This window comes from Rhinoraja longicauda, chromosome 9 (assembly GCF_053455715.1).
Source record: "Rhinoraja longicauda isolate Sanriku21f chromosome 9, sRhiLon1.1, whole genome shotgun sequence".
NCBI classification, from domain to species: Eukaryota; Metazoa; Chordata; class Chondrichthyes; order Rajiformes; family Arhynchobatidae; genus Rhinoraja; species Rhinoraja longicauda.
The window spans coordinates 45,327,280-45,351,869 of record NC_135961.1 but is presented as its reverse complement, the minus strand read 5'-3'; the positions used below and the strand labels follow the sequence as shown (position 1 = coordinate 45,351,869).

Genomic DNA, 24,590 nt, shown 5'->3' with positions numbered 1-24,590 from the left:
TCCACATCCCTGTGGGTAGAGAAATTCAGAGGTTTACACCCTCTTGCAGAAAAAAATGCCATGGAAAATGAGAAGTCATTTTGTTAAGATATTAAAGCTTCTAAGAGGGATTGGCAGGGCAGAAACTGAGAGTTGGTTCCTCAGGCTGGAGTGTCTAGAATGGGAAATGAAGAGACTCTGGATCACTTGAGACTGAGATGAGAGTAAATTTCTTTATGGATTAGGTTGTAACCATCTGAAAGTGTCTATCCCTGGGATAGTGATTAATCATATTCAATGTGGGGATCAACAGCTTTATTTGGTATTCGGGAATTCAGCAGATGTGGTGATCAAGTTGAAAGTGAAAGGTTCATAGCATCAGCCATGACTTTCTTGAACGGTGGAGCAGGTCCTAAGACCTATGAGGCCAACTACTGCTTCTATTTCTTACATAATTTTGCTAAGTTGAGGAACTGTTGTGCATAGAAGCAATTTTGGACACTTGTAGAGGGTCCAAATACCTGAAGGCATGGGAAAGGGTGCATTACAAACACAATGTCAAGGTTTCTAAGGGACCCTTTATGTCACTGAAGAAGGGCAATGTTCTTATTGGTGGGTCTATTCCTATTTAAGTGGTCTATTTAAGTGGTATAACATGGGAGGAGAGCCACGACGTTTAACATATAAGCTGTATTTACTTCAAAGGGAGTAAAGAGTATTATTTTCAAATTTGGCATCTCATGGAAATCCATTAACGTTCTGTCAGCAACACAATCACATGTATCTTGTATGTCTAAACCAGGCACTCCAACTTCTTAAAGCATAAGACTCATACTCAAATCCTCTCGTTATGAAGGCCAAATGCCATTAGCTTTCTTCACAGCCTGCTATACCTGCACGCTTACTTTCAGTGACTGGTGTACAAGGACACCAAGGTCTCGTTGCACTTCCCCTTTACCTAATCTGACACCATTGAGATAATAATCTGCCTACTTGTTTTTGCCGCCAAAGTGGATAACCTCACATTTATCTACATTATACTGCATAAATAGTGTGGGATGGGAGGAGGGGGTATTTCAAATGGGATCGACAAGGATGGAGTTAAAGGGAAAGGGAGTATAGGAAAAATTAAGAAAGACCCCAGAATTAATGGAACAGAAAGCTATGGGACACGAAGGAATAGGAGAGAATGGCCAAGTGTAATAGGAATCGATGTGAAAGCTGAGATGAGCAAAGGATTAAAAGCACTAAATATTAAAAGTACTATATATGTATAAGAAGTAAAGTGGATGAGCTTGAAGCTCAGTTAGAGATTGGTAGGTATGACATTGTGGGAATTACAGAATCGGGACAGGGAACATTCAGGGTTATACATCCTATAGAAAGGACAGGCAGGTGGGTAGAGGGGGTGTGGTAGTTCTGTTGGTGAAGGATGGAATTCAGTCTCTTGCGAGGGGTGACATTGGGACTGATGATGTAGAGTCACTGTGGATAGAGTTGAGGAATTGTAAAGGTAAGAAAACACTAATGGGAGTTATCTACAGACCCCCAAACAGTAGCCTGGATGTAAGTTGCAGCAGGAGTTAAAATTGGCATGTAACAAAGGTAATACCACTGTGGTTATGGGGGATTTCAATATGCAGGTAGACTGGGAAAATCAGGTTGGTTCTGGACCCCAAGAAACGGAGTTTGTAGAGTGCCTCCGAGATAGATTCTTAGAGCAGCTTGTACTAGAGCCTACCAGAGAGAAGGCAATTCTGGATTTAATGTTGTCCAATGAGCCAGATATAATAAGGGAACTCAAGGTAAAGGAACGGCTTGGAGGTAGTGACCATAATATGATTCGTTTTAATCTGAAGAGTCCGATGATGACATGGGCTTTGGTCTGTTTGATTAAAAGTGCCATGAAAGATTTGTTAAAAATAAAAATTGCACATGTATTGTTATTTTTGGGTTACAATAAATAAATGGGTCTGCTGTCCCAGGCATACATATGTATGAAGTTATTAAGAAAAAACAAAAAATAAAAAAAAAGAATAAAAAAAAGAAAAAAAAGAAAAAAAACCCACTAAGTTAATTCACGGAATGGCGGGACTGTCGTATGTTGAAAGGCTGGAGCGATTGGGCTTGTATACACTGGAATTTAGAAGGATGAGGGGGGATCTTATTGAAACATATAAGATAATTAGGGGATTGGACACATTAGAGGCAGGAAACATGTTCCCAATGTTGGGGGAGTCCAGAACAAGGGGCCACAGTTTAAGAATAAGGGGTAGGCCATTTAGAACGGAGATGATGAAGAACTTTTTTCAGTCAGAGAGTGGTGAAGGTGTGGAATTCTCTGCCTCAGAAGGCAGTGGAGGCCAGTTCGTTGGATGCTTTCAAGAGAGAGCAGGATAGAGCTCTTAAGGATAGCGGAGTGAGGGGGTATGGGGAGAAGGCAGGAACGGGGTACTGATTGAGAGTGATCAGCCATGATCGCATTGAATGGCGGTGCTGGCTCGAAGGGCTGAATGGCCTACTCCTGCACCTATTGTCTATTGTCTATTGTCTATTGTCTATCTGCAATTTGAGAGGGAGAAGGTTAAATCAGGAAGGTCTCGATCCGAAATGTCACCCATTCCTTCTCTCCTGAGATGCTGCCTGACCCGCTGAGTTACTCCAGCATTTTATGTCTACCTTCGATTTAAACCAGCATCTGCAGGGTTTTTTTCCTACACGTTAAACCAGGAATGTCAGTGTTGCAGTTGAACAAAGGGGACGATGAAGGCTTGAGAGAGGAGCTGGCCAAGGTGGAATGGAAAAGGATCCTAGCAGGAATGACAGTGGAACAGCAATGGCAGGAATTTCTGGGCATAATCCAGAAGATGCGGGATCATTTCATTCCAAATGCTTCCACAAGCATAAACCGCTTCCACAATCCACGCAAGTGAAGTGGAATTAAGTCATCCTTAACCCCAAGGATCTGATTAAGAAGAAAAATATTATTGAAATGGCCACATGATTGGGGCGATGGGGGGTGGGGAAGCCACAGTGTTTAAGGTTCAAGCTGTGCTTGCATGTACTAATGACCAAGGGTGATGACTAACCCCTGTTGCATTTCAATAACCTTCTCACTTCTCAGCACCACATTTGTATGCAAGTCACTTCAAAATATAGGGCACATCCCTCGTGAGTGTAGGTTACAAACGGCATTTTATATTCTGTCAATTAAAACTGAAAGCAGCCATTAATTATCTAAACCCTAAACAGTAAAATCCATGTAATCCATTTAACTGAAGCTTAGCATTGCTGAATTCATTAGGAGCACTGTGTAAATACAAATTCCCTCTCCTTTTTTACATAATAGCTTCAATAACAAAGGACTTCAGCGTGCAGTGATGTGCCTCAAGGAGGAGAGAGAGATTTTCCAATTTATGTAATGACAGCAACAATTCAACAACAAGGCCACATGCTTGCCAAATTGGACTGCAAGTATTTGCACCAGTACTTTTCCTGTGTCACACTGTTGCAGCAAACTCCATTCTGGAAGAGGCTGATAAGCTTAATTTGTCCATTGTGCATTTTACAAATCAAGGCTGCATCACCTTGTCATTCCACCTGCAGTCCACTTGTACAGTATTACCTTGACAACACACTGCTGGACCCTCCTACTGGAAATGAGAGCTCATCTGAGATTTGCAAATGCTGGCCGATGTTAAGGAATACAGAATACAGAGCTTTATTTGTCAAATGCTGGCCGATTTTAACCCCCTTACTGCGACTGAAAGTTGATTAGTTGCAGTTTATTTTGTGAGAGAAAAACACCTACTTAAATAGCATCCTACACACCCCAAAAATGTCCCAGAATATTTTGTAGCTGGCGAACCGTTTTTGTGAAAGCGCAGTCAGATTGTTATGCACTGCATGGTCCACAAAGAAGCAAAATATCAATATTCAAATACACAACTTTCCACTAACGGGGTAAACGTTGGCCACAGCACTGGGGAAAACTCAGCTGCTCTTCTCCAATGTAGCACGGTAGGATCTTTACCATTATCTGAGTGGCCAAATATATCAACACCTCATACCTACAAATCACTTAACTCATCTTTCTCTCTTTTCTCCGCAATCCAAGATTATTTGATGCACGTCTTAGTACATTTAAAAATAGGGACTCCTTCCGATCAATTTGGGCTATTTTAATCTGGCTGCCTTTGGGGGAACACAGTGGAATTGGTGCCTGACCCTAAACACGGAACCTTTAGACTCAGAGTCTGAGATGGTCCAGCCAGCTACTGATGCAATGGTGAATCAAGGGGCATACTGATCATTGGGCCTGGGATGCCATCTTGTCCATCCAAATCAATGTCCTGACAAATAGGAGAGATCAAGCTGGAAAGCAATGTACGCAGACGGACATGCACATGCACGCTAGCATGCACACGTGCACACTTGCATATGAACACATGCACGTACATGTAAACACTCACAAACACACAGTAACTAACCACTGGAGCAAGGACGGCCATTGTACTCAATTTCCATGGACTTAAATAAACGGAGGAGTTGCTACGATTCTCAGTGCAGCTCAAGCATGGGCTAGCATGGGTACAATGAGCTGAACAATTGCTCTCTGTGCCGTCCAGCAGCAGCAACAGGCTTGAAGAGGATGCTTGTGGTCCAGTCTCCTCCAGTATATAAAGGGACATGTTAGTGGGGCAAGATGAAATTGTTTGTCCGATAGCTTGAAACACCATTTTGTTTTAAATGTTCATTTTCAAGATCAAGGCATTGCCATTTATGGCCAATCCACAAGTGACCTTGAGAAGGTAGTGGTGAGCAACCTTCTTGAATCTTTTAGACTTTAGAGATACAGTGCGGAAACAGGCCCTTCGCCCACCAAGTTCATACCAACCAGCGACCATCCCATACACCAGCACTATCACTGCAGTCTATCTGGTGAAGGTACTCACTTGGTGTAACTGGCAGGGAATTTTGCGAGTTTCAGTGCCAATGAAGGCCTGGTGATATATTTCCAGTCAGGATAGTGTGTGACCTGGAGTGGAGGTGGAGCTGGCAGTGTATCTATGCACTTGCAGTCCTGGATCTTGGTGGGGAAGTTTGGCAGTTTGGAAGGTTCTGTTGGAGCGACCTGGGTAAATACCTGCATTGCATTTTATAGAAGATACACACTGCGACCATTATATGATGATGGTGGAGGGAATCAATATGTGGTAGACTGGGTGCCATTCAAGCAGGCTGCTTGTCCTAGATCATGTCAAGCTTCAAATTTTCATACTGGAATATATAAGGATTGGGATAATATAGGGATAATATGCAAACTCTACAGAGGCAGCCCAAGAGGTCAGGACTGAACTCCGGCTGCAAGAGCTGTCAGATATTACCTGCAATTCCCCATTGTATCAATGCTACTGTGTTAACATAGAACATAGAACAGCACAACACAGGAACGGGCCCTTCGGCCCACAATGTCTGTGTTGAGCATGATGCAAAGTTATCTATACTCATCTGCCTGTACATGATCCATATCCCTCTATTCCCTGCACTTCCATATGCCTATTTAAAAGTCTCTTAAATGCCACTGTGGTATTTGCCTCCACCACCCCTGGCAATGTGTTCCAGGCCCCCAACATTCTGTGTAAAAACAAAACTTGCCCCACACATCTCTATTACATTTTCCTGCTCTCATCTTTTCACTGTGCCCTCTAGTGTTGGACAATTCCACAATAGGAAAAAGGTTCTGACTGTCTACCCTATCGATGCTTCTCGTAATTTTATATACTTCCATCAAGTTTCCCCAGAATCTCTGAAGTTCCAGAGAAAACAGTCCATGTTCAGACCTCCCAACCCATCCGAATTTGGCGGAAAGTTTCCGTTTTCTTATTTCAATTCCGCCATTCCGATTTCACCTCACATTTTTCCGCAAAACACATGCTTTGCCGCTCGCCCTGCCTCTTGCCCCGTCCCGCCGCTCGCCTCACGCCACTGGCCTCGCCGCTGGCCTCGCCTCGCCGCTGGCCCTGTCTCGCCTCATCGCTGGCCCGGCCTCGCCTCGCCGCTCAACTGGCCCCGACTCGCCTCGCCGCTGGCCCGGTCTCACCTCGCCGCTAGCCCGGTCTCACCTCGCCGCTGGCCCGGCCTGGCCTCGCCGCTGGCCCGGCCTGGCCTCGCCGCTGGCCCCGACTCGCCTCGTCGCTGGCCCGGCCTGGCCTCGCCGCTGGCCCGGTCTCACCTCGCCGCTGGCCCGGCCTGGCCTCGCCGCTAGCCCGGTCTCACCTCGCCGCTGGCCCGGCCTGGCCTCGCCGCTGGCCCGGTCTCGCCTCGCCGCTGGCCCCGATTCGCCTCGTCGCTGGCCCGGCCTGGCCTCGCCGCTGGCCCCGACTCGCCGCTGACCTGGCCTCACCTCGCCGCTGGCCCTGACTCGCCACTGGGCTCGCCTCACCTCGCCGCTGGGCTCGACTCGCCTCGCCGCTGGCCCCGCCTTGCCTCGCCGCTGGTCCGGTCTCGCCTCGCCGCTGGCCCGGTCTCGCCTCGCCGCTGGCCCGGTCTCGCCTCGCCGCTGGCCCCGACTCGCCTCGTCGCTGGCCCGGCCTGGCCTCGCCGCTGGCCCCGACTCGCCGCTGACCTGGCCTCACCTCGCCTCTGGCCCTGACTCGCCGCTGGGCTCGCCTCACCTCGCCGCTGGGCTCGCCTCGCCTCGCCGCTGGGCTCGACTCGCCTCGCCGCTGGCCCCGCCTTGCCTCGCCACTGGTCCAGTCTCGCCTCGCCGCTGGCCCGGTCTCGCCTCGCCGCTGGCCCGGTCTCGCCTCGCCGCTGGCCCCGACTCGCCTCGCCGCTGGCCCGGCCTCCCTTGCTGCTGGCCCCGCCTTGCCTCGCCGCTGGCCCGGTCTCGCCTCGCCGCTGGCCCCGACTCGCTTCGCCGCTGGCCCCGCCTTGCCTCGCCGCTGGCCTGGTCTCGCCTCGCCGCTGGCCCCGCCTTGCCTCGCCGCTGGCCCGGTCTCGCCTCGCCGCTGGCCCCGACTCGCCTCGCCGCTGGCCCGGCCTCACCTTGCTGCTGGCCTCCCCTCGCCGCTGACCCTGACTCGTCGCTGGGCTCATCTCACCTCGCCGCAGGCCTCAACTCACCTCACCGCTGGCCTCCCCTTGGATTTGTTTTCCCACTGACCTACACCAAAGGAAGATCTGCAGTAACCAATTAAACTGCCTATCCTTTCCCCTGAAATCTTCCTGCTCTCCTTTTCCACCTTCAAATGCCGACCAAGGTGCTTTCCTGAGCTGGTCCCATTTGTCTGCGTTTGCTCTCTATCCCTCTAAAAGTTTCCTGCAATAAACATATAAACTTTTAACTGTTGTAACTGAGCACTTCCTCAGACCATTTACCCGCTAACCTCCGAGTGAAAACCTTGCCCCTCGGGTCCCTTTTAAGCCTTTCCTTTCTTTCCTCTCCAAACTAATGGCCTCTAGTTTTAAGGGCCTGTCCTACTTTAGGTGATTTTATGGCAATTACCGGTGACTAGGCTGTCGCCGACAGTTCGCCGGGTGTCGCAGGCATGATCGTGAGGAGTCTTCCAAGAATCGTAGTGGATCTCAGCGCGTCGCTGAGAAATCATCCGGAGTGAAATTTCTCGGCGACAGCTGGCTTGTCGCCAGGTATCGTTGCTTATTGCGGACGCTGTCGCATGCTGTCCCCAGGTTTGATAGGTTCTCTTAGATGCATTTAGAAGCACATTATATTAAAATAAGTAAAGTCATTTCAAAATACCATAAAATGCTTGTGTTTAACCAATTTATTTACCGTCAGGACATTTGACAGGTAGATTGGAGGCGACAGTTTGACGGTCAGGTAAGCGTGGGAATTTCGCAATGTTTATGGCCATCAGCCATTACATTTAAAGCAGGCTCCCAACCCAGATATGCAACCTAGAAACCAGATATGCATCTCCAGTACATTTTCAAAGAATGTCCACACACTTTGCACAAAAATCCACTTAACCACTTTAAAAAAAAAATTTTTTAATACAGCTATTAGTAAACTGGAAGTAAATCCAGTTTATGCCTTGTTACAGTGAAGCTTGGTTTTTAAGTAACCCATACAAGATGTTATAGATCAAAACTCTCAAGTACTTACCGACTTGTCAGTGATTTCAGCGAAAATCAGGACACCGGAGAAGCATTGACAGCGTGGGAATTTTGCGATGTTTCCGAAGATGCTGTAATCTCAACCTGACTTGGCATTGTCGTGGTCATTGTCGTCGGGTACAAGAAAAGTTCGGCGATCTGCTACGACTCTGACAGTCGCCGGCAGTCGCCTTAAAATCGCCTAAGTGGGACAGGCCCTTCAGACTCCCCTACTTTTGGAAAAGACTGCCACCTTCCACTTTACCTGTGCCCCTCACTACTTTACATTTCTCTATCACTGCATCCCTCACACTATTTCACTCCAGAGTAAACAATCCCAGCAGATCCGGTCTCTTGTGATAACTCAAGCCCTCCAGTCCCAGCAACATCCCTGTGAATCTTTTCTGCATCCTATCTAGCTTAATGCATCCTTGCTTTTACTACCTAACATTGTTTTAGTTGGTGGAGTGGAACAAAAGCATCTCCTCTTTGTGACAGAGGTAAAGAGACAAATGACCTTCTGATACCTTACTGAATGAGTCCATGCCACTGATGAATTGTCAGAGTGAGCAAGTCAGTGGCAGATGAGGATATTCCAACAACAATGATCTTTTATTAAACATTTATAAAATGCTTTCAAGCCATAAAGGAACAGAAACACAAAGAAGAGTAGTGTGGGGAGAAGCAAGTTCTCATTTATAGAGCTGCCACACACTACACATGCCACCATCCAAGAGATTAATTTCTTTAAAAGAGAGCAAAATAAAAGTCAAAGCGTCGCAACTATTCTGCCAGAGCATGTCAAGAGTGTTTAATGGTCACATAAACTGGGGCCAAAACTATGAAATTCTTGTGTAGGAACGAACTGCAGATGCTGGTTTAACACCGGAGATAGACACAAAATGCTGGAGCAACTCAGTGGGACAGGCAGCATTTCTGGAGAGAAGGAATGGGTGACGTTTTGGGTCGAAACCCTTCTTCAGACTTGTCTTCAGAGTCTGAAGAACGGTCTCGATCCGAAACGTTACCCATTCCTTCTATCCCGAGATGCTACCTGTTTCCACTGAGTTATTCCAGCATTTTGTGTCTATCTTCAATGAAATTCTTGCTCGCGACAGCATTAGAGGCACATTGAACAAAACAACGCGACAAATAAATATAACATAAATCATCATAATATATATATATATTATATATTATTATTATATATATTATATTATAAATAATGTAATATAATGTAAAATAATATATGTAAGTACATAATAGACACAAAGTGCGTAATGCAACCTTATACAAACACTTATTCAAAGCTACAGCTCCCCCAGTATACCATAGCCCACCATCACAGCCATGGTGGTGAATATATGGAATTCTTTGCCACAGAAAGCTGTGGAGGCTAAGTCCGTGGATATATATAAGGCAGAGAGAGATAAATTCTTGATTAGTACGGGTGTCAGAGGTTATGCGAAGAAGGCAGGAGAATAGGGTTAGGAGGGAGCGATAGATCAGCCATGATTGAATGGCGGAGTAGACTTGATGGGCCGAATGGCCTAATTATACTCGCCCTTCCATCGCCCGGTGCGGCACGGCCGCGGGACTGAACAGTGCCCGGTGCAGCTCGGCTGCGGGGTCTTCCATCGCCCGGTGCGGCCACGGGACTGAACAGCGCCCGGCGCGGCTCGGCCGTGGGACTTTCCAGCGCGGCGCGGCCGCGGGACTTTCCATCGCCCGGTGCGGCTCGGCCGCGTGGACTTTCCATCTCCTTGCGGGGGCTGTGCGGGTCGGTCGCCTCGGTAGGGGTCGAGTTGTCTGTACGTGGGAGGGGCATGGGGGAAGAGAGAGGGGAAGTTTTTGGCCTCCATCACAGTAAGGGGTGTTTGTAGTCACTGTGATGGATGTTTGTGTTGGGGTTGTGTCTTGTGTTTTTTGTACTGCTGGCTAAGTAATCTCGTTCGGAACGAATGACAAATAAAGCTATTTTGGATTTGGATCACTTATGACCTTATGATCTTGTCGTGTCATGGATTGTGCTGCAAGATTTACCCACTCCCCTCACTGTACCTGGGATAGAGGCCGAGACCAACTTCCTGCATCTCGCCGTCGCTGATGGTGAAACAGTTGCACATCACCTGTGTAAACAAGAAGAGAAATCCCACGTCACACACCAAGACCTCACGGGGTAAAAGAAGCTCCTGCTGGTGCAGCTCGCTGTCTGTGTGAGGCATCTGCACTGTTAGCCGTGCAGAGAACCCCACTGCAGCGCATCACAGCAGAAAGGATGGTCACCGGATGGCTGCTTGTCCGGTGTTTGTGATGGAATAACGTTTGAGTTCCTTGCAGCTATGCAAACGGTGTGGCAAGACGAGGCTGTGTGATGGTGGACTGTGATCTACTGGGGGAGTTGTAGCTTTGAATAAGCATTTTGCTGAGAGATGGAGAAGCATTTTGCTAAGAGGTAACCTGTGTCTGGCAGGATACAGCAGGGTGCCTTGCAGGGAGAGGTTGTCTCTAGCCAGGAAGCCATTGTGTAAGGAGGAAGCTGAGTGCAGGTAGGGAACTTGTGCTGCGGTAGACTAGAGCATGGATAAAGTCGTGGAAAGATGAGCCTGGCTCTGCACTGGATGCAGATAAAGAACCAATTACTTTAGTTGGGGAGATGCAGGTGGCTAATTACATGATATATTGGAGGGGCAATGATTTGGACAATTGGGGTACAAGTCACCTGTGGAGCTGCTTTACAGCAGGATGCATGTGCTTTTAGTGGAGTAATGCAGCTGGGCGGCAAAGACTCGGTATAACTGCGACTGGATTCACTAATGATGGAAGGTAAGAAAGTAAAGCAATGGGTTGAACAATGCAGTGCTTGACCATTAGTAGATGCACGTCTTAAACAAATGTTACTTTTAAAGATGAAAGTTATTCTTCTCATGAAAGGTAACCAATCTACAAATTGTCGGAATAAGGGTCGCGACCCAAAATGTCACCTATCATTGTTCTCCAGGGATACTGCCTGACCCTCTGAGTGTCTAGTGCACAGTGCACCGGAGATGGGATGGACACTTTGTCCGGATGAGATTGAGCTTCTTGACAGTTTTTGGAGCTACACCTGTGCAGGTAAGTCACCGAAGATAGACACAAAATACTGGAGTAACTCAGGCAGCATCTCTGGAGAGAAGGAATGGCTGACATTTCAACTCAAAACCCTTCTTCAGGGTGTTGACCCGAAAAGTCACCCATTTCTTCTATCCAGAGATGCTGCCAGTCCCGCTGAGTTACTCCACTATTTTGTGTTGAACTTCAGTGTAAACCAGCATCTGCAGTTCCTTCCTGCACAGTTAAGTCACCGTCCTGACATATGTCTGGCCAATGCTTTGGGGAAGGAAAGGATCTGGAGTGTAGTGAATCACTCCTGTTTCTCTCACTATAGCTGCAGCCTGGTCTGATGAGGGTTCCCAGCATTTTGTTTTCATTTTACATTTCCATCACCTGTAGTATTTTCCTTTTGCAATTACATTAATTTTAAAATTGCAAGTGCACAGTAGCTGGAAATGGAATAGCGAACATATTCCAATAACATGTTTCCCTCTCAACCATGAACAGCGAGTGATAAGAAAACATCAGGGAAACCAACGTCAACAGAACATCAACCACATTTAAGTGAGACAAAACAATTGTTATACTCTCCATGTTGCACTCACACTATACAGAGCAAACATTGACCTCAGATACTGTAAATAGGCCACTCACATGGGATGGAAAACATTTTACTTCCATTCTTGACTGAACTTCCTGAAACACCAGTCAGCCTTTACTTTCTCAGGCAGTTCAACTAATAGTTCTGCAAATGACACATACTTTGGTAACTTCTGATGGGTTCTGTACTGTGTGAATCAGGCTGTTTAGTTTAGTTTAGTTTAGTTTAGTTTAGAGATACAGGCCCTTTGACCCACCCAGCCGCGCCGACCAGCGATCCCAATAGACAATAGACAATAGGTGCAGGAGGAGGCCATTCGGCCCTTCGAGCCAGCACCGCCATTCAATGTGATCATGGCTGATCATTCTCAATCTGTACCCCGTTCCTGCCTTCTCCCCATACCCCCTGACTCCGCTATCCTTAAGAGCTCTATCCAGCTCTCTCTTGAATGCATTCAGAGAATTGGCCTCCACTGCCTTCTGAGGCAGAGAATTCCACAGATTCACAACTCTCTGACTGAAAAAGTTTTTCCTCATCTCAGTTCTAAATGGCCTACCCCTTATTCTTAAACTGTGGCCCCTTGTTCTGGACTCCCCCAACATTGGGAACATGTTTCCTGCCTCTAACGTGTCCAACCCCTTAATAACCCCACACAATAACACTATCCCACACACACTAGGGACAATGTACACATACACAAAGCCAATTAACCTACATACCTGTATGTCTTTGGAGTGTGAGAGGAAACTGAAGATCTTAGAGAAAACCCACGCGGTCGCGGGGAGGAGGTACAAACAGCACCTGCAGTTGGGATCAAACCCAGGTCTCCGGCGCTGCAAGCGCTGTAAGGCAGCAGGTCAACCACTGCGCCACCGTGTCACCCACGGTTGACTCCAGGGTTTGGTTCAGCCCTGAATTTAATCCCCCCACCTGCCTTGCCCTAACTTATGGAACTCTAAAATAAATCACTGTGCCTCTCCTTCTCCTGTACGACCCTCTTCTGGAAAATATTTAATTAACTTTCCAGAATATCCTTTGTGTGTGTCTGTAAACCACCTTGGGAAGTTAAAGGTGCTATAGAAATGCAGCTTGTTACTAGCAACTGAAAGAACAGTTTAACGATCAGGGCATCCAAAATATCGTGAAGACCAAGTGCGGGAGGAACTCAGTGGGTCAGGCAACATCTCTGGAGGGAATGGATGGATACCATTGCAGGTCGGGACCCTTCTTCATAATTGATCAGAGGTTATTTGATTCTGCTTCCACTGCTCTTTCACACAGAGCATAGCAAATCTAGGCACTGCTTACTCTCCTCAGAATTTACCATCTAAGGTATACGTTCAATAACTGAGGTACTGCCTATCCCTTTTGCGATGGCTACAATTCACCAGGACTACTCTGGTAATAGCCCCCATAACCAAGACCTTACCTGGAAATGACAAAGGAAGCATGAGGACATCACTGTCTCCAGTTCCTCTCTAAGTTACACACCATCATGACTTGGAAATATGGAAATATATCAGCATCCCAACATCAGTGCTGAATCTTGTACTTTCTTCTCACGAAGGGGAATGAATATCTGGAATTCGGGGTGGATCACGGGGTGAAGCGGGGTAGTTTAAAGAGGAGGGAGATATGTTTTTGAAAGAGCGGGGAGTGAGGGCAATGGTGAACCGATACAGCAGAGGAGGAGGGGGAAATGCTGTCCTTGCTGAAGATGCCCACATCCCCTGAATGAAGTATAACAAATGCACTGTGACTGGATATGCCCTCTTCCTAAAAAGACTGGTTTTTCTTAACCTCAGGATCGTACACAATATTAACATACCCATGTAACGATATGTTAAAAGCTTAAGCATAATTCATTGGCATAAATACCGGCTTTCCAAATTGTCAATGGGTGGGAAAAAAAACGGTAACACAATTCTTTTAAAAAAAAGATCAGATTTGTTTGGATGTTTGGCAGAAGAAAGCAAACTTCCGGTTCATCCAAGTAGGTAAGCGGCGATCCAAATTAAACCATAGCTCACTTGGTTATTCTAAACCCATTGCATTTAGTCCTCCAGCTTCAGGGCCACCCACCATGGCTGCGGTCTGATGCAGTAGTCAGGAAAATGTAAACATAATAACAGAGCGTGAACTGTTTCACTGCACTCAGAACAGAGCACTGCGCAACTTTACTGATAGTGATACTTAGTGATCGTCGTGCATCAGGACACAAAACTAGCTGTCATAATAACACCATTCATCCACACGACTCAACCTAACCCTGGCTGTGTCTTAACACATCTCTCCGACGGGGAGCATGGCTAAATATGGCATAACCAGCAAGTAGGCTTTGGTCAACTGCGCAACAAAAGGGCTTGTGTAATGTGACCGATGTTTCCCTGTGCCAAACCAGAGCTTCCAGAGGATGGCCCATCCAACCTTCCAAGATCCCATGTCACTTTGGCGAAGGTCCAACCAATATTTGTTCTCATTCAGCATCAGTGTAACAGCTTAGCTGCTCACTATCACACTGGGAATTTGCTGTGCAGACTGGCTTCCATGTATCCCAGAGCAATCACTGCACGTTGAAGGTGCCAAAAGTAAATTGCTTGGGGACCATCCATAAAGGGATGCGAAAGCACCGCGTAAATATCTTGGCCACACAAGAGATTGCAGATCCTGGAGTCTGGAAACGGTCCTGATGCAGAGTTGCAACCAACGCAATAACGTCAACCATTCCTTTCCATCCGCAGATGTTGCTCGATCCGCAGTGTTCGTCCAGCAGATTGTTTGTGGATGCAAGTGTCTTTTTTTCTTCATTCAAAATTAGCACACTTCACTGGGGAAGAGTGCTCATTTTGAATAAAAATAGAATACACAGCCATTTTGCTCAAGTTACACACAAAATAATTTAAGAGTCATAGAATCATAGTTATAGAGTCAAACAGCACAGAAACAGGCCCTCCAACCCGCCATTTCCTCGCTGCCCATCAACTAACCATCTATAATAATTCCATTTACCGGCAAGTCTTTACTAAATTCCAACAAGAAGGTGAATGTGCTTCTCAATGAAGGACGATATTCTTGAAGATCTGTGATGAATCACAGTACCTTTGGCTGAGGTCATGGAGGCATGCTGTCATACAGTGGGGAAACAGCCCCTTCGGCCCAACTAGTCCATGCCAACCAAGATGCCCCATCTAAGCCAGTCCCACTCACCCACGTTTGACCATTGGACCATATCTCTCTAACGTTTTAGCCATGTACTGTCCAAATGTCATTTAAATGTTCTTATTGAGCCACCCTCAATTACTTCCTCTGTCTGCTTGTTCCATACACCCACCACCTTGTTTGTGAAAAGGATTGCCCCTCAGTTTTCTCTTAAATCATTCCCCTCTTGCCTTAAACTTATGCCTCCTGGTTCCTGGTTCCCCTACCCTAGCAGAAATACATTGTGCATTCACTCTACCTATTCCCCTCCTGATTTTATACACCTCTCCAAGATCACCCCTCAGCCACCTGCGCTCCAATAAATAAAGTCCTAGCCTACCCAACCTCTCGCTATAGTTCAAGCTCCCGAATCCAGGCAGCATCCTTCTAAATCTTCTCTGCACTCTTTCCAACCTAATGGCATCTTTCCTATAGCTGGGTGACCAAAACTGAACAGTACTCCGTGTGGCCTTACCAGGATCTTATACAACTATAACATGATGTTCCAACTTCTAATGACTAATGAAGGCCAACGTGCCTACAGCTTTCTTTACCACCCTATCTACCTGTGATGCCACTTTCATGGAACTGTGTATTTGTGCTCCTAGATCCTTCTGCTCTATATCACTACCCAGGCCCCTACTGTGCACTAAAATCCTGCCCTGGTTTGACTTTCCAGAATCCAATAGCTTGCACTTACCTGAACTACACTCCATTTGCCATCCCTCAGCCTACTTACCCACACAATCAAAATCCCACTGTAATTCTTGATAACCTTTTCATTCTCTAAAATACCACCTGTTTTAGTGTTATCTGCAAACTTACTAATCATGTCTTGTACATTCCCGTACATATCATTGACACAGCTTTCTCAACTGTCTCTCGGCCCCTGCCCCTCGTTCTGCATAGGTGATACATCAGAAATGCACAATGTTGGAAATACCGATAAACACAAATGAAGTTTGCATAGGCTTTGGAGGAATTATAAATGGTGTGAAATTCAATCAAAGTCAGAAACAACAAACACTTTGATTTACCAGGATATAGAAATTGCTTACACTTGGAATTTGCCTCATCTGATGTATTCCCTATGCGCTGTGACTGATGGATGATATTCTAAGTTGGTAATATAAATAAAATTTGTTGTAAACACACTTTGAGTGAATATATCACCAAAGCTGGGCTGATCTGAAGACCAAAGCAAAAGATATGTTCAGATGTCAAACCAGCATAAGCATTTATAAATGCACTGTGATTATACCTCAAAAGTGTAATCTATACATTAAACCTTTTTCTTCTCATAACCTGTTTGTCTTCCCTTGTCCCCTCCATACATTTAATTTTCTCCACATTCATGTGCTTTCTCTCATTCCCGAGCCATTCTCTGTGTTAAGCAAATTCTCTTGAATTTCCCAATGGATTTTACATTAATGGGTGGCAAGGTGGCACAGCGGTAGAGTTGCTGCCTTACAGCACCAGAGACCCGAGTTCGATCCTGACTATGGGTACTTGTCTGTATGGATTTTGTGCGTTCTCCCCGTGATTTCGTGGGTTTTCTCCGGGAGCTCTGGTTTCCTCCCACATTCCAAAGACGTGCAGGCTTGTAGGTTAATTGGCTTCAGTAAATTATCCCCGATAGAACTAGGACCATGGTGTATCTCTAAACTAAACTAAACTAAAGAAGGGTTTTTTAAAATTTGACTTAAGGAATCCAATGACCTATGAATTAGAAGCTGCATTCAATATTATAGCAATTAGCAATAAATATTTACCTAGCGCTAAACCGGCAGCATTTGTTTTTAATTCCATTCTGTCAATTTGCTGGGAATGATCTCTTCTCCTCCAGCCTTGTGCATTTACAGTTAAAGCAAACTTGCAGCTGTCTCACTTCACTTTACACCCTGCCAGAGCAGACAGAGAGGTGTGAAGTGGCATCCTGATGCTAAATTGTATTTAAACCACAGCTGGTGTTGAGAATGAAGCAGCAATCTGCAAACGCTCTGCTATTGCAGTTTATTAACAGCAGTGCAGTCCACATTTTTGCTGATACATTAAACTGACTCCAACACATCTGAGGAGACAGTGGTTCTTGAAGCCACCATGAACAGGATTACAAAAGTCCCCCATCACTTCACAACAGACACAAGTGATGAAAAGAAAGACAGGCTAATATTTATAGAATGTCCTTCACCTTGAGATAAGGACACCCCAAGGTACATTACAGCCAATGAAGCATTGTTGAAATGTAGGGAACATGACAACCAATGTGCAACTTGGCAATCTCCCGCAAATAGATAAAGACCAGACATTTCAGAAGTGATTTAAAATTTAAAAACCTCAAATACTAGCAATCTGAAATAGAAATTGAAAATATTGTAAACACTCAGCAGGTCAGGCAGCCTTGATGGAAAAGGAAACAGAGTTAACTTTTCTGTGGAAGACCCTTCGCCACAACTGGGGAAGAGAGCGGTGCCTCACAGTATTTATGTGTTTCTTTGCTTGTATTATTTTTCTCTCCAGCATTCTGCATCAATGGAGCAACTGGATAGCCTCATGAACAGCTTATTAACCCAGCTATCGGGCATCAACCGACCTCTTCATCTATCAACCTTCTCTACAACTTAATAGACAATAGACAATAGGTGCAGGAGTAGGCCATTCGGCACCACCATTCAATGTGATCATGGCTGATCATTCTCAATCAGTACCCCGTTCCTGCCTTCTCCCCATACCCCCTCACTCCGCTATCCTTAAGAGCTCTATCTAGCTCTCTCTTGAATGCATTCAGAGAATTGGCCTCCACTGCCTTCTGAGGCAATGAATTCCACAGATTTACAACTCTGACTGAAAAACTTTTTCCTCATCTCCGTTCTAAATGGCCTACCCCTTATTCTTAAACTGTGGCCCCTGGTTCTGGACTCCCCCAACATTGGGAACATGTTTCCTGCCTCTAATGTGTCCAACCCCTTAATAATCTTATATGTTTCGATAAGATCCCCTCTCATCCTTCTAAATTACAGTGTATACAAACCTAGCCGCTCCAGTCTTTCAACATATGACAGTCCCGCCATTCCGGGAATTAACCTAGTAAACCTACGCTGCACGCCCTCAATAGCAAGAATATCCTTCCTCAAATTTGGAGACCAAAACTGCACACAGTACTCCAGGTGTGGTCTCACTAGTCCTATACAACTGCAGAAGGACCTCTTTGCTCCTCTTGTTATGAAGGCCAACATCCCATTGGCTTTCTTCACTGCCTTAATACTAACTTGTCCGCTCCCTTTCAAATTCCCAGCAAAGATCTTTGACCTGAAATGGTCATTCTGCTTCTTTTCTATAGATGCTGCCTGACTTGATGAGAGTTTCCAACATTTTCTGTTTATCTTATCCGTTAGTGATGGAAAATACGAGAGAACCCATCTGCTCTTCCTCCAAATAAAACACTGGAACTTGTTTTACATCCCCATTTTATGGACAGGGCCTTCATTAGATAATCAGCACTTCCAACAGCACAGCATCAGTCTGGGAGCAACACTACAGAAGGTGCAACATTCCCCTAGTTTGGGACGCACCACTCCAGGCAGTGATGCTCGCCTGGATTTCCGTCGAGGGAGTGCAGGATATCTCCACATATGGGAAATTAATGTACATAGGAGGAGACACAAGGAACTGCAGATGCTGGAATCCTGAGTAAAACACAACATGCTGGAGGAACTCAGCGGATCTGTGGAAAGAACAGAGCAGACTCTAGTCGCCTGTCCATTGCTCCCACAGATGCTGCATGACCTACTAAGTTACTCCAGCACTTTGTGGTTTAAAGGAGGCCTATCTGGAATATAGGTCACAGACATCAAGTCTTTTTGCAGATGTTGAAAGATAGCCCAAACATATTTCTAAGCAAAGGCCAAGAGGAAATAATAATAATAATAATAATAATAATAATAATAATAATAATAATAATAATAATAATAATAATAATAATAATAATAATAATAATAATAATAATAATAATAATAATAATAATAATATAATAATATAATAATAATATTCATTTATTGTCATTGCAACGAGTACAACGAAATTAAAAAATAGCCAATCCTGACGGTGCGTACAAACATATATGCAATAAATGCAAAAACAAATAAATACATAAATACAATTAAATACAATTATATTAAGTACAAGATTTTTTAACGGTGTTGCCTAGTGCAAAGGTAGTGTTCAGTTCTCGTATGGCCCTGGGGTAAAAACTGTTCTTAAGTCTGTTTGTTCGGGATTTGATCGACCTGAAACGTCGACCAGAGGGCAGATGAACAAACAGACGGTGGCCGGGGTGGGATGGATCTTTTATTATTTTGCCTGCTCTACTGAGGCAGCGTAGTCTGAACAGGTGCTCCAGGGAGGGCAGTGAGCAGCCGATGATCTTCTGGGCCGTCGTGATGACCCTCTGAAGGGCCTTCCTGTCCTTTTCTGAGCAGCTGGCATACCATGTGGTTATACAGTATGCCAGCACACTCTCGATGGAGCAGCGATAGAAGGACAACATGAGCTTCTCCTGCAGGTTGGTTTTCCTGAGGATCCTCAGGAAGTGGAGTCTCTGCTGTGCCTTCTTTACTGTGGTGATGGTGTTGGTAGACCAGGTAAGATCCTCTGCGATGTGCGTACCCAGGAACCTGAAAGCTGGTACCCTTTCCACACAGACCCCATTGATGTAGAGTGGGTCGTAATCTCCACTGGTTTTTCTAAAGTCAATTATAAGTTCCTTTGTTTTGGAGGAGTTCAGGACCAGATTGTTCACTGAACACCATGCTGCCAGCCTTTGGATTTCATCCCTATAGGCTGTCTCATCTCCTTCTGAGATGAGTCCAACCACAGTCGTGTCATCCGCGAACTTGATGATGGTGTTGGTGGGATGGGTGGGGGCGCAGTCGTGAGTGTAGAGGGAGTAAAGGATGGGGCTCAACACACAGCCCTGTGGTGAGCCGGTGCTCAGTGTAATGGTGGAGGAGAGGTGAGGGCCTATTTTGACGGTCTGGGGGCGGTTGGTCAGGAAGTCCTTGATCCATTGGCAGATGGTTTGGGAAAATCCAAGGTCGGAAAGTTTGGTGACCAGTCTGCTCGGGATGACCGTGTTAAAGGCAGAGCTGAAGTCGAGGAAGAGCATCCTCACATAGCTCCCCTGGTGTTCAAGGTGGGTCAGTGCAGTGTGAAGAGCAGTGTCGATGGCATCCCCTGTAGACCTATTTGCTCTGTAGGCAAACTGGTGTGGGTCGAAGGTGGGTGGGAGGCTGGCTTTGATGTGCTGCAGGACCAGTCTCTCGAAGCACTTTGTGATGACCGGTGTGAGTGCTACCGGACGGTAGTCGTTAAGACCGCTGATGACAGACTTTTTCGGCAGTGGGATGATTGTGGCGGACTTCAGGCAGGGAGGGATGGTGGATTTTAAAAGGGACAGGTTGAAGATTTTTGTGAAGACCTCAGATAATTGGTCTGCACATTCCATCAGCACTCTGCCCGTCACACCATCGGGGCCTGCAGCTTTCCTGGGATTCACTGCTCTGAGCACGCGCTTAACATCATACTCCTGCACAATGAAGGTGTTGCTGTCAGGTGCTGGAGAGGGTGTTATGTCTGCCACTGTAGCTTTCACCTCGAAACGAGCAAAGAAACAGTTAAGTTCCTCTGCCAGCGAGGCGTCGCCGTCGGCAGTCGTGCGGTTGCTGGTCTTGTAGTTGGTGATGTGCTGGATGCCTTGCCATACCCGCCGTGGGTCATTGTTGGAAAAGTGGTCCTCAATCTTCCTCTTGTAGGACGCTTTGGCATCCTTGATGCCTCTCTTCAGGTTGGTTCTAGCAGCACTGTATAGAGCTCTATCACTAGACCTGAAGGCGGTGTTACGGTCCTTGAGGAGAGACCTGAGGAGAAAATGTTTGATTTTGCTGACATCTCCTTGGCTGGTGACACAGCCTGAGAGCAGCATTGCCTTGCTAGATCCTGCACTATAGTCGGTCTGAATTCAGCAAGGCTCAGGATTACACGCCGTACAGCGCCAGAGACCCTGGTTCGATCCTGACTAAGGGTGCTGTCTGTACGGAGTTAGTACGTTCTCCCCGTGACCTCCAGGATCTCTGGTTTCCTCCCACATTCCAAAGACATACAGGTTTGTAGGTCAATTGGCTTGGTAAAATTGTAAATTGTCCCTTGTGTGTGTAGGATAGTGTTAGTGTGCGGGGATCGCTGGTTGGCGCTGACTCGATGGGCCGAAGGGCCTGTTTCCGCACTGTACCTCTAAACTCCAAACTAAACTAACCTAAATTAGGTGCCAGGAGTCCTGCCCAAACGTACTCTTTGGACGAAGAGCAGGGGAGTTATCCCTGGCAGCCTGTCCAATATTTGCCCTTCAACCAACATCCCTTGTTTCTGTTTCCGACATGCAAATTGGCCTACACCTCATGGTACCCCACGCCCTGGATTTTGTGTGGACCTCACAGTGTAACGGCAGAGACTGGTGAGTTTGCCTGGTCACACGGATTCCTAGCTCATGGCTGTCGCCAGTGGTTTGAGGGAGGTTTCGTAGGGTGCTCTGACTGCCTTGATGCATCTTTAGCCTGGTTCCATTGAACCGAGGCTCTCCATTGAAACGCCAGCCGCAAGTGCTGCACGGTGTGAGTGTAAACTGACATGGCCGGCAATCTCAGACCCACCAGCTGCCCACAATAGGAGCCTTTGACAATTGAAAGCAGCTGGGCAACAGGCCTCACAGTTCATTCATATCTCTTACACTTCCGAGCTCTCTCCTTTATAGGGACTGTTAAGACGGGTGGGGGGGGGGGGGGAGGCTGAGAATAGTCAACCCTGTAAAGATAATGACAGGAAACAGAGAGGAAAATGAGAAATGAAGCATTGCGAGCTGTTACAAACACATTATTAATGAGAACAAGGATTTATGGCCACAGTGAAGCCATCTGAGGATGTTTGTTCGCAGTCAATGCTCCAGCGTAACCCGATCCTGGTCATAAAATCCCCCGCCAGCCAATAATCAGTAGTAGATTAAAAACAAAATTAAAATATGAAACAGCTGTCCTAACATGGCACACGAAGTCTAGGAATCTTCAGCACACTCACCAGCTGGTTCTGAGTTGGGAGAATGCAAGCAGAAGGAATGGGAGCAGGAGTAGGTCACAAGGCCCCTCAAGCCTGCCCACTGTCCTGCACTTGTGTCTTGTTCTCTGCCTCAACTCTCTTGTCCTTAAAAGTCCACTGATGTCCTCACTGATCGCGCTCTGTGAGATCACTCACAGTGAGAAAATACCTGCTATTTTTATCATCGGTGAAACAAATACTCCAAACATAGAAGCAAAAAGCTTGAGTAACCTAGCCGGTCAGACAGCATCTCTGGAGAAAAGAATAGGTGACGTTTCACGTCGAGACCCTTCTTCAGACTGAGAGTCAGTCGAGAGGTACATTGAGGGAAAGAGAATAACTAGAGAGAGAAGAGAGCCCCTCAAAATCCAAATCAGTCATCTCTGTGTGGAGCCGCAGGAGATGGGCAATGTCCTCTGTTTTTACCTCGATCCGAAATGTCACCTATTCCTTTTCTCCAGAGATGCTGCCTGAACCGCTGAGTTACTCCAGCTTTTTATGTCTATCTTCGGTGTAAACCAGCATCTGCAGTTCCTTCCTACACAAACAAATACTCCAGCTCAGCACAGGACCTCCAAGTTTGGCCAGTCAGAATGCTGTGATAAACTGCAGGCCCCCTCTGATTTAAATGCCATTTCATGGGAAAATGATAACACCTCATCATTGCAGGATGAAATTCTTCACATGTCGTGTTGTGGGAGGATCGGTCCCTCACATGGACTGGATACCACTGACAAGGAATGGATAATAAATGCCAACCTTGCAATTAAAGTATTCCAATCATTAATTTCCAGGGTCATAACAATCTTGAATCGAAGGGCAAGTGTGTGGGGTTCTGTGGTGCACTCCTGAATCTATTTCACATGTTCTTTTGTGACTATCTGCATCCTAGTCAACAAGCCAGTTTATTGACATCTAAGCTGGAATCTTATCACACACTGGGCGGCACAGTGGCGCAGGGTTAGAGTCGCTGCCTTACAGCGCCAGAGACCCGAGTTCGATTCTGACTATGTATGGCGTATGCACATTCGCCCTGTGACCACGTGGGTTTACACCAGGTTCTCCGGTTTCCTCCAAGATGCACAGGTTAATTTGCTTCTGTAAATTGTCCCTGGTGTGTAGGATAGAACTAGTGCAAGGGTAATCATTGGTCGCCATGGACTCAGCCGGCCGATGGGCCTATTTCTACACTGTAACTCTAAACTAAACTAAAATTGTCTCTTTCCGAACAACTAATCCCACTTCTCCACGACAGCAAATTTAAAAAAAAAGAACTACAGTTCAGTGGAAATCTGAAATAAAATGAGAAATTCCTGGAAACATTCAACAGGATTTTGAAAGAACAGATTTAATATTTCGGGTTGAAGACCCTTCATCATTTGGACAACGAGTCTTCAACCTGAAATATTAACTCTGTTTCTCTTTCCTCTCAAACAGGTGGATTTGGGCTTAATTGTGGTTAAATTGGAGAGAGATTCCATCTGCACAGTGAGTTATGACTGTGTAAAGGAACACTCCACTTTTTCCTGAACAGTGCAGTCATCATTCAGGATATCCTGTGGTGCTCCAGTCAATAGACCGTATTTCTGAAACAGAAGGCAAGGCACAACTGCTGCTGAACTGAGCACTTCAACCAAGCTGCCAAGGTGGAATTGTCACCTCTATACTTCAAAAGACTGGATTAAAATAGGACTTTGTCTTTTCCCTTGTGTCCTGTATGTCAGAGTAAACATACAAAATTCTTCTGATGAGCCTTTTGGATCTATGCCACTTCCACAATCCCTACCCGCCCATACAGATCCTAGCTGTTTGGGGGCAGATCTCCCTGGCCTTCCCCCATCAGATCCAGTTGTGAGCTTCGAGCAGTGGCTGGGCCACTGGTCCAGGGGTCCCACAATGTCCTGACTGCTTTTGTCAGCTAGTAAAGATGGTGGCAAGCATTGCCTTCTTTCAACGGCTGTTTTAAACTTTCGACTTTAGAGATACAGCCCAGAAACAGGCCCTTCGTCCCACCGAGTCCGTGCCAACCAGCCAACCAGTACCCTGCACACTAGGAACAATTTACAATTTTTACCAAAGCCAATTAACCTACAAACCTGTACATCTTTGGAGTGTGGGAGGAAACCGGAGCACCCGGAGAAAACCCATGCAGGTCACGGGGAGAATGTATGAACTCTGCACAGACAGCACCCATGGTCAGGATTGAATCCGGGTCTCTGGTGCTGTAAGGCAGCAACTCTACCACTGCGCCACGGCGCCGCCCCAGAAGTGGAGCCCTCTGAGGAAATGGGGGACATTGGTGTGCGTTCTTGTCCATGGCATCAATATGGTGGGACCAGGACAAATTGTTGGTCTTCCGCTTGTTGTTGTAAATCAGGGTGTTGCCCAGAGCAAGCGACACTCGGCACTGTGTGCTGAGAAATGTCCAATTACCAGCCCCACTGAAATGTGAGCA

The 24,590-nt window shown here is 46.3% G+C and overlaps 1 protein-coding gene across 1 annotated transcript in view; it reads right to left on the bottom strand.

The window, feature by feature from the left end:
* smyd3 (SET and MYND domain containing 3) overlaps positions 1-24,590 on the bottom strand; it is a 675,783-nt gene that overhangs the window by 117,239 nt on the left and 533,954 nt on the right. The window contains exon 6 of the mRNA XM_078405373.1: positions 10,162-10,229. Coding sequence (XP_078261499.1) covers positions 10,162-10,229 — 68 coding nt within the window. The remainder of the gene's footprint in view (positions 1-10,161; positions 10,230-24,590) is intronic.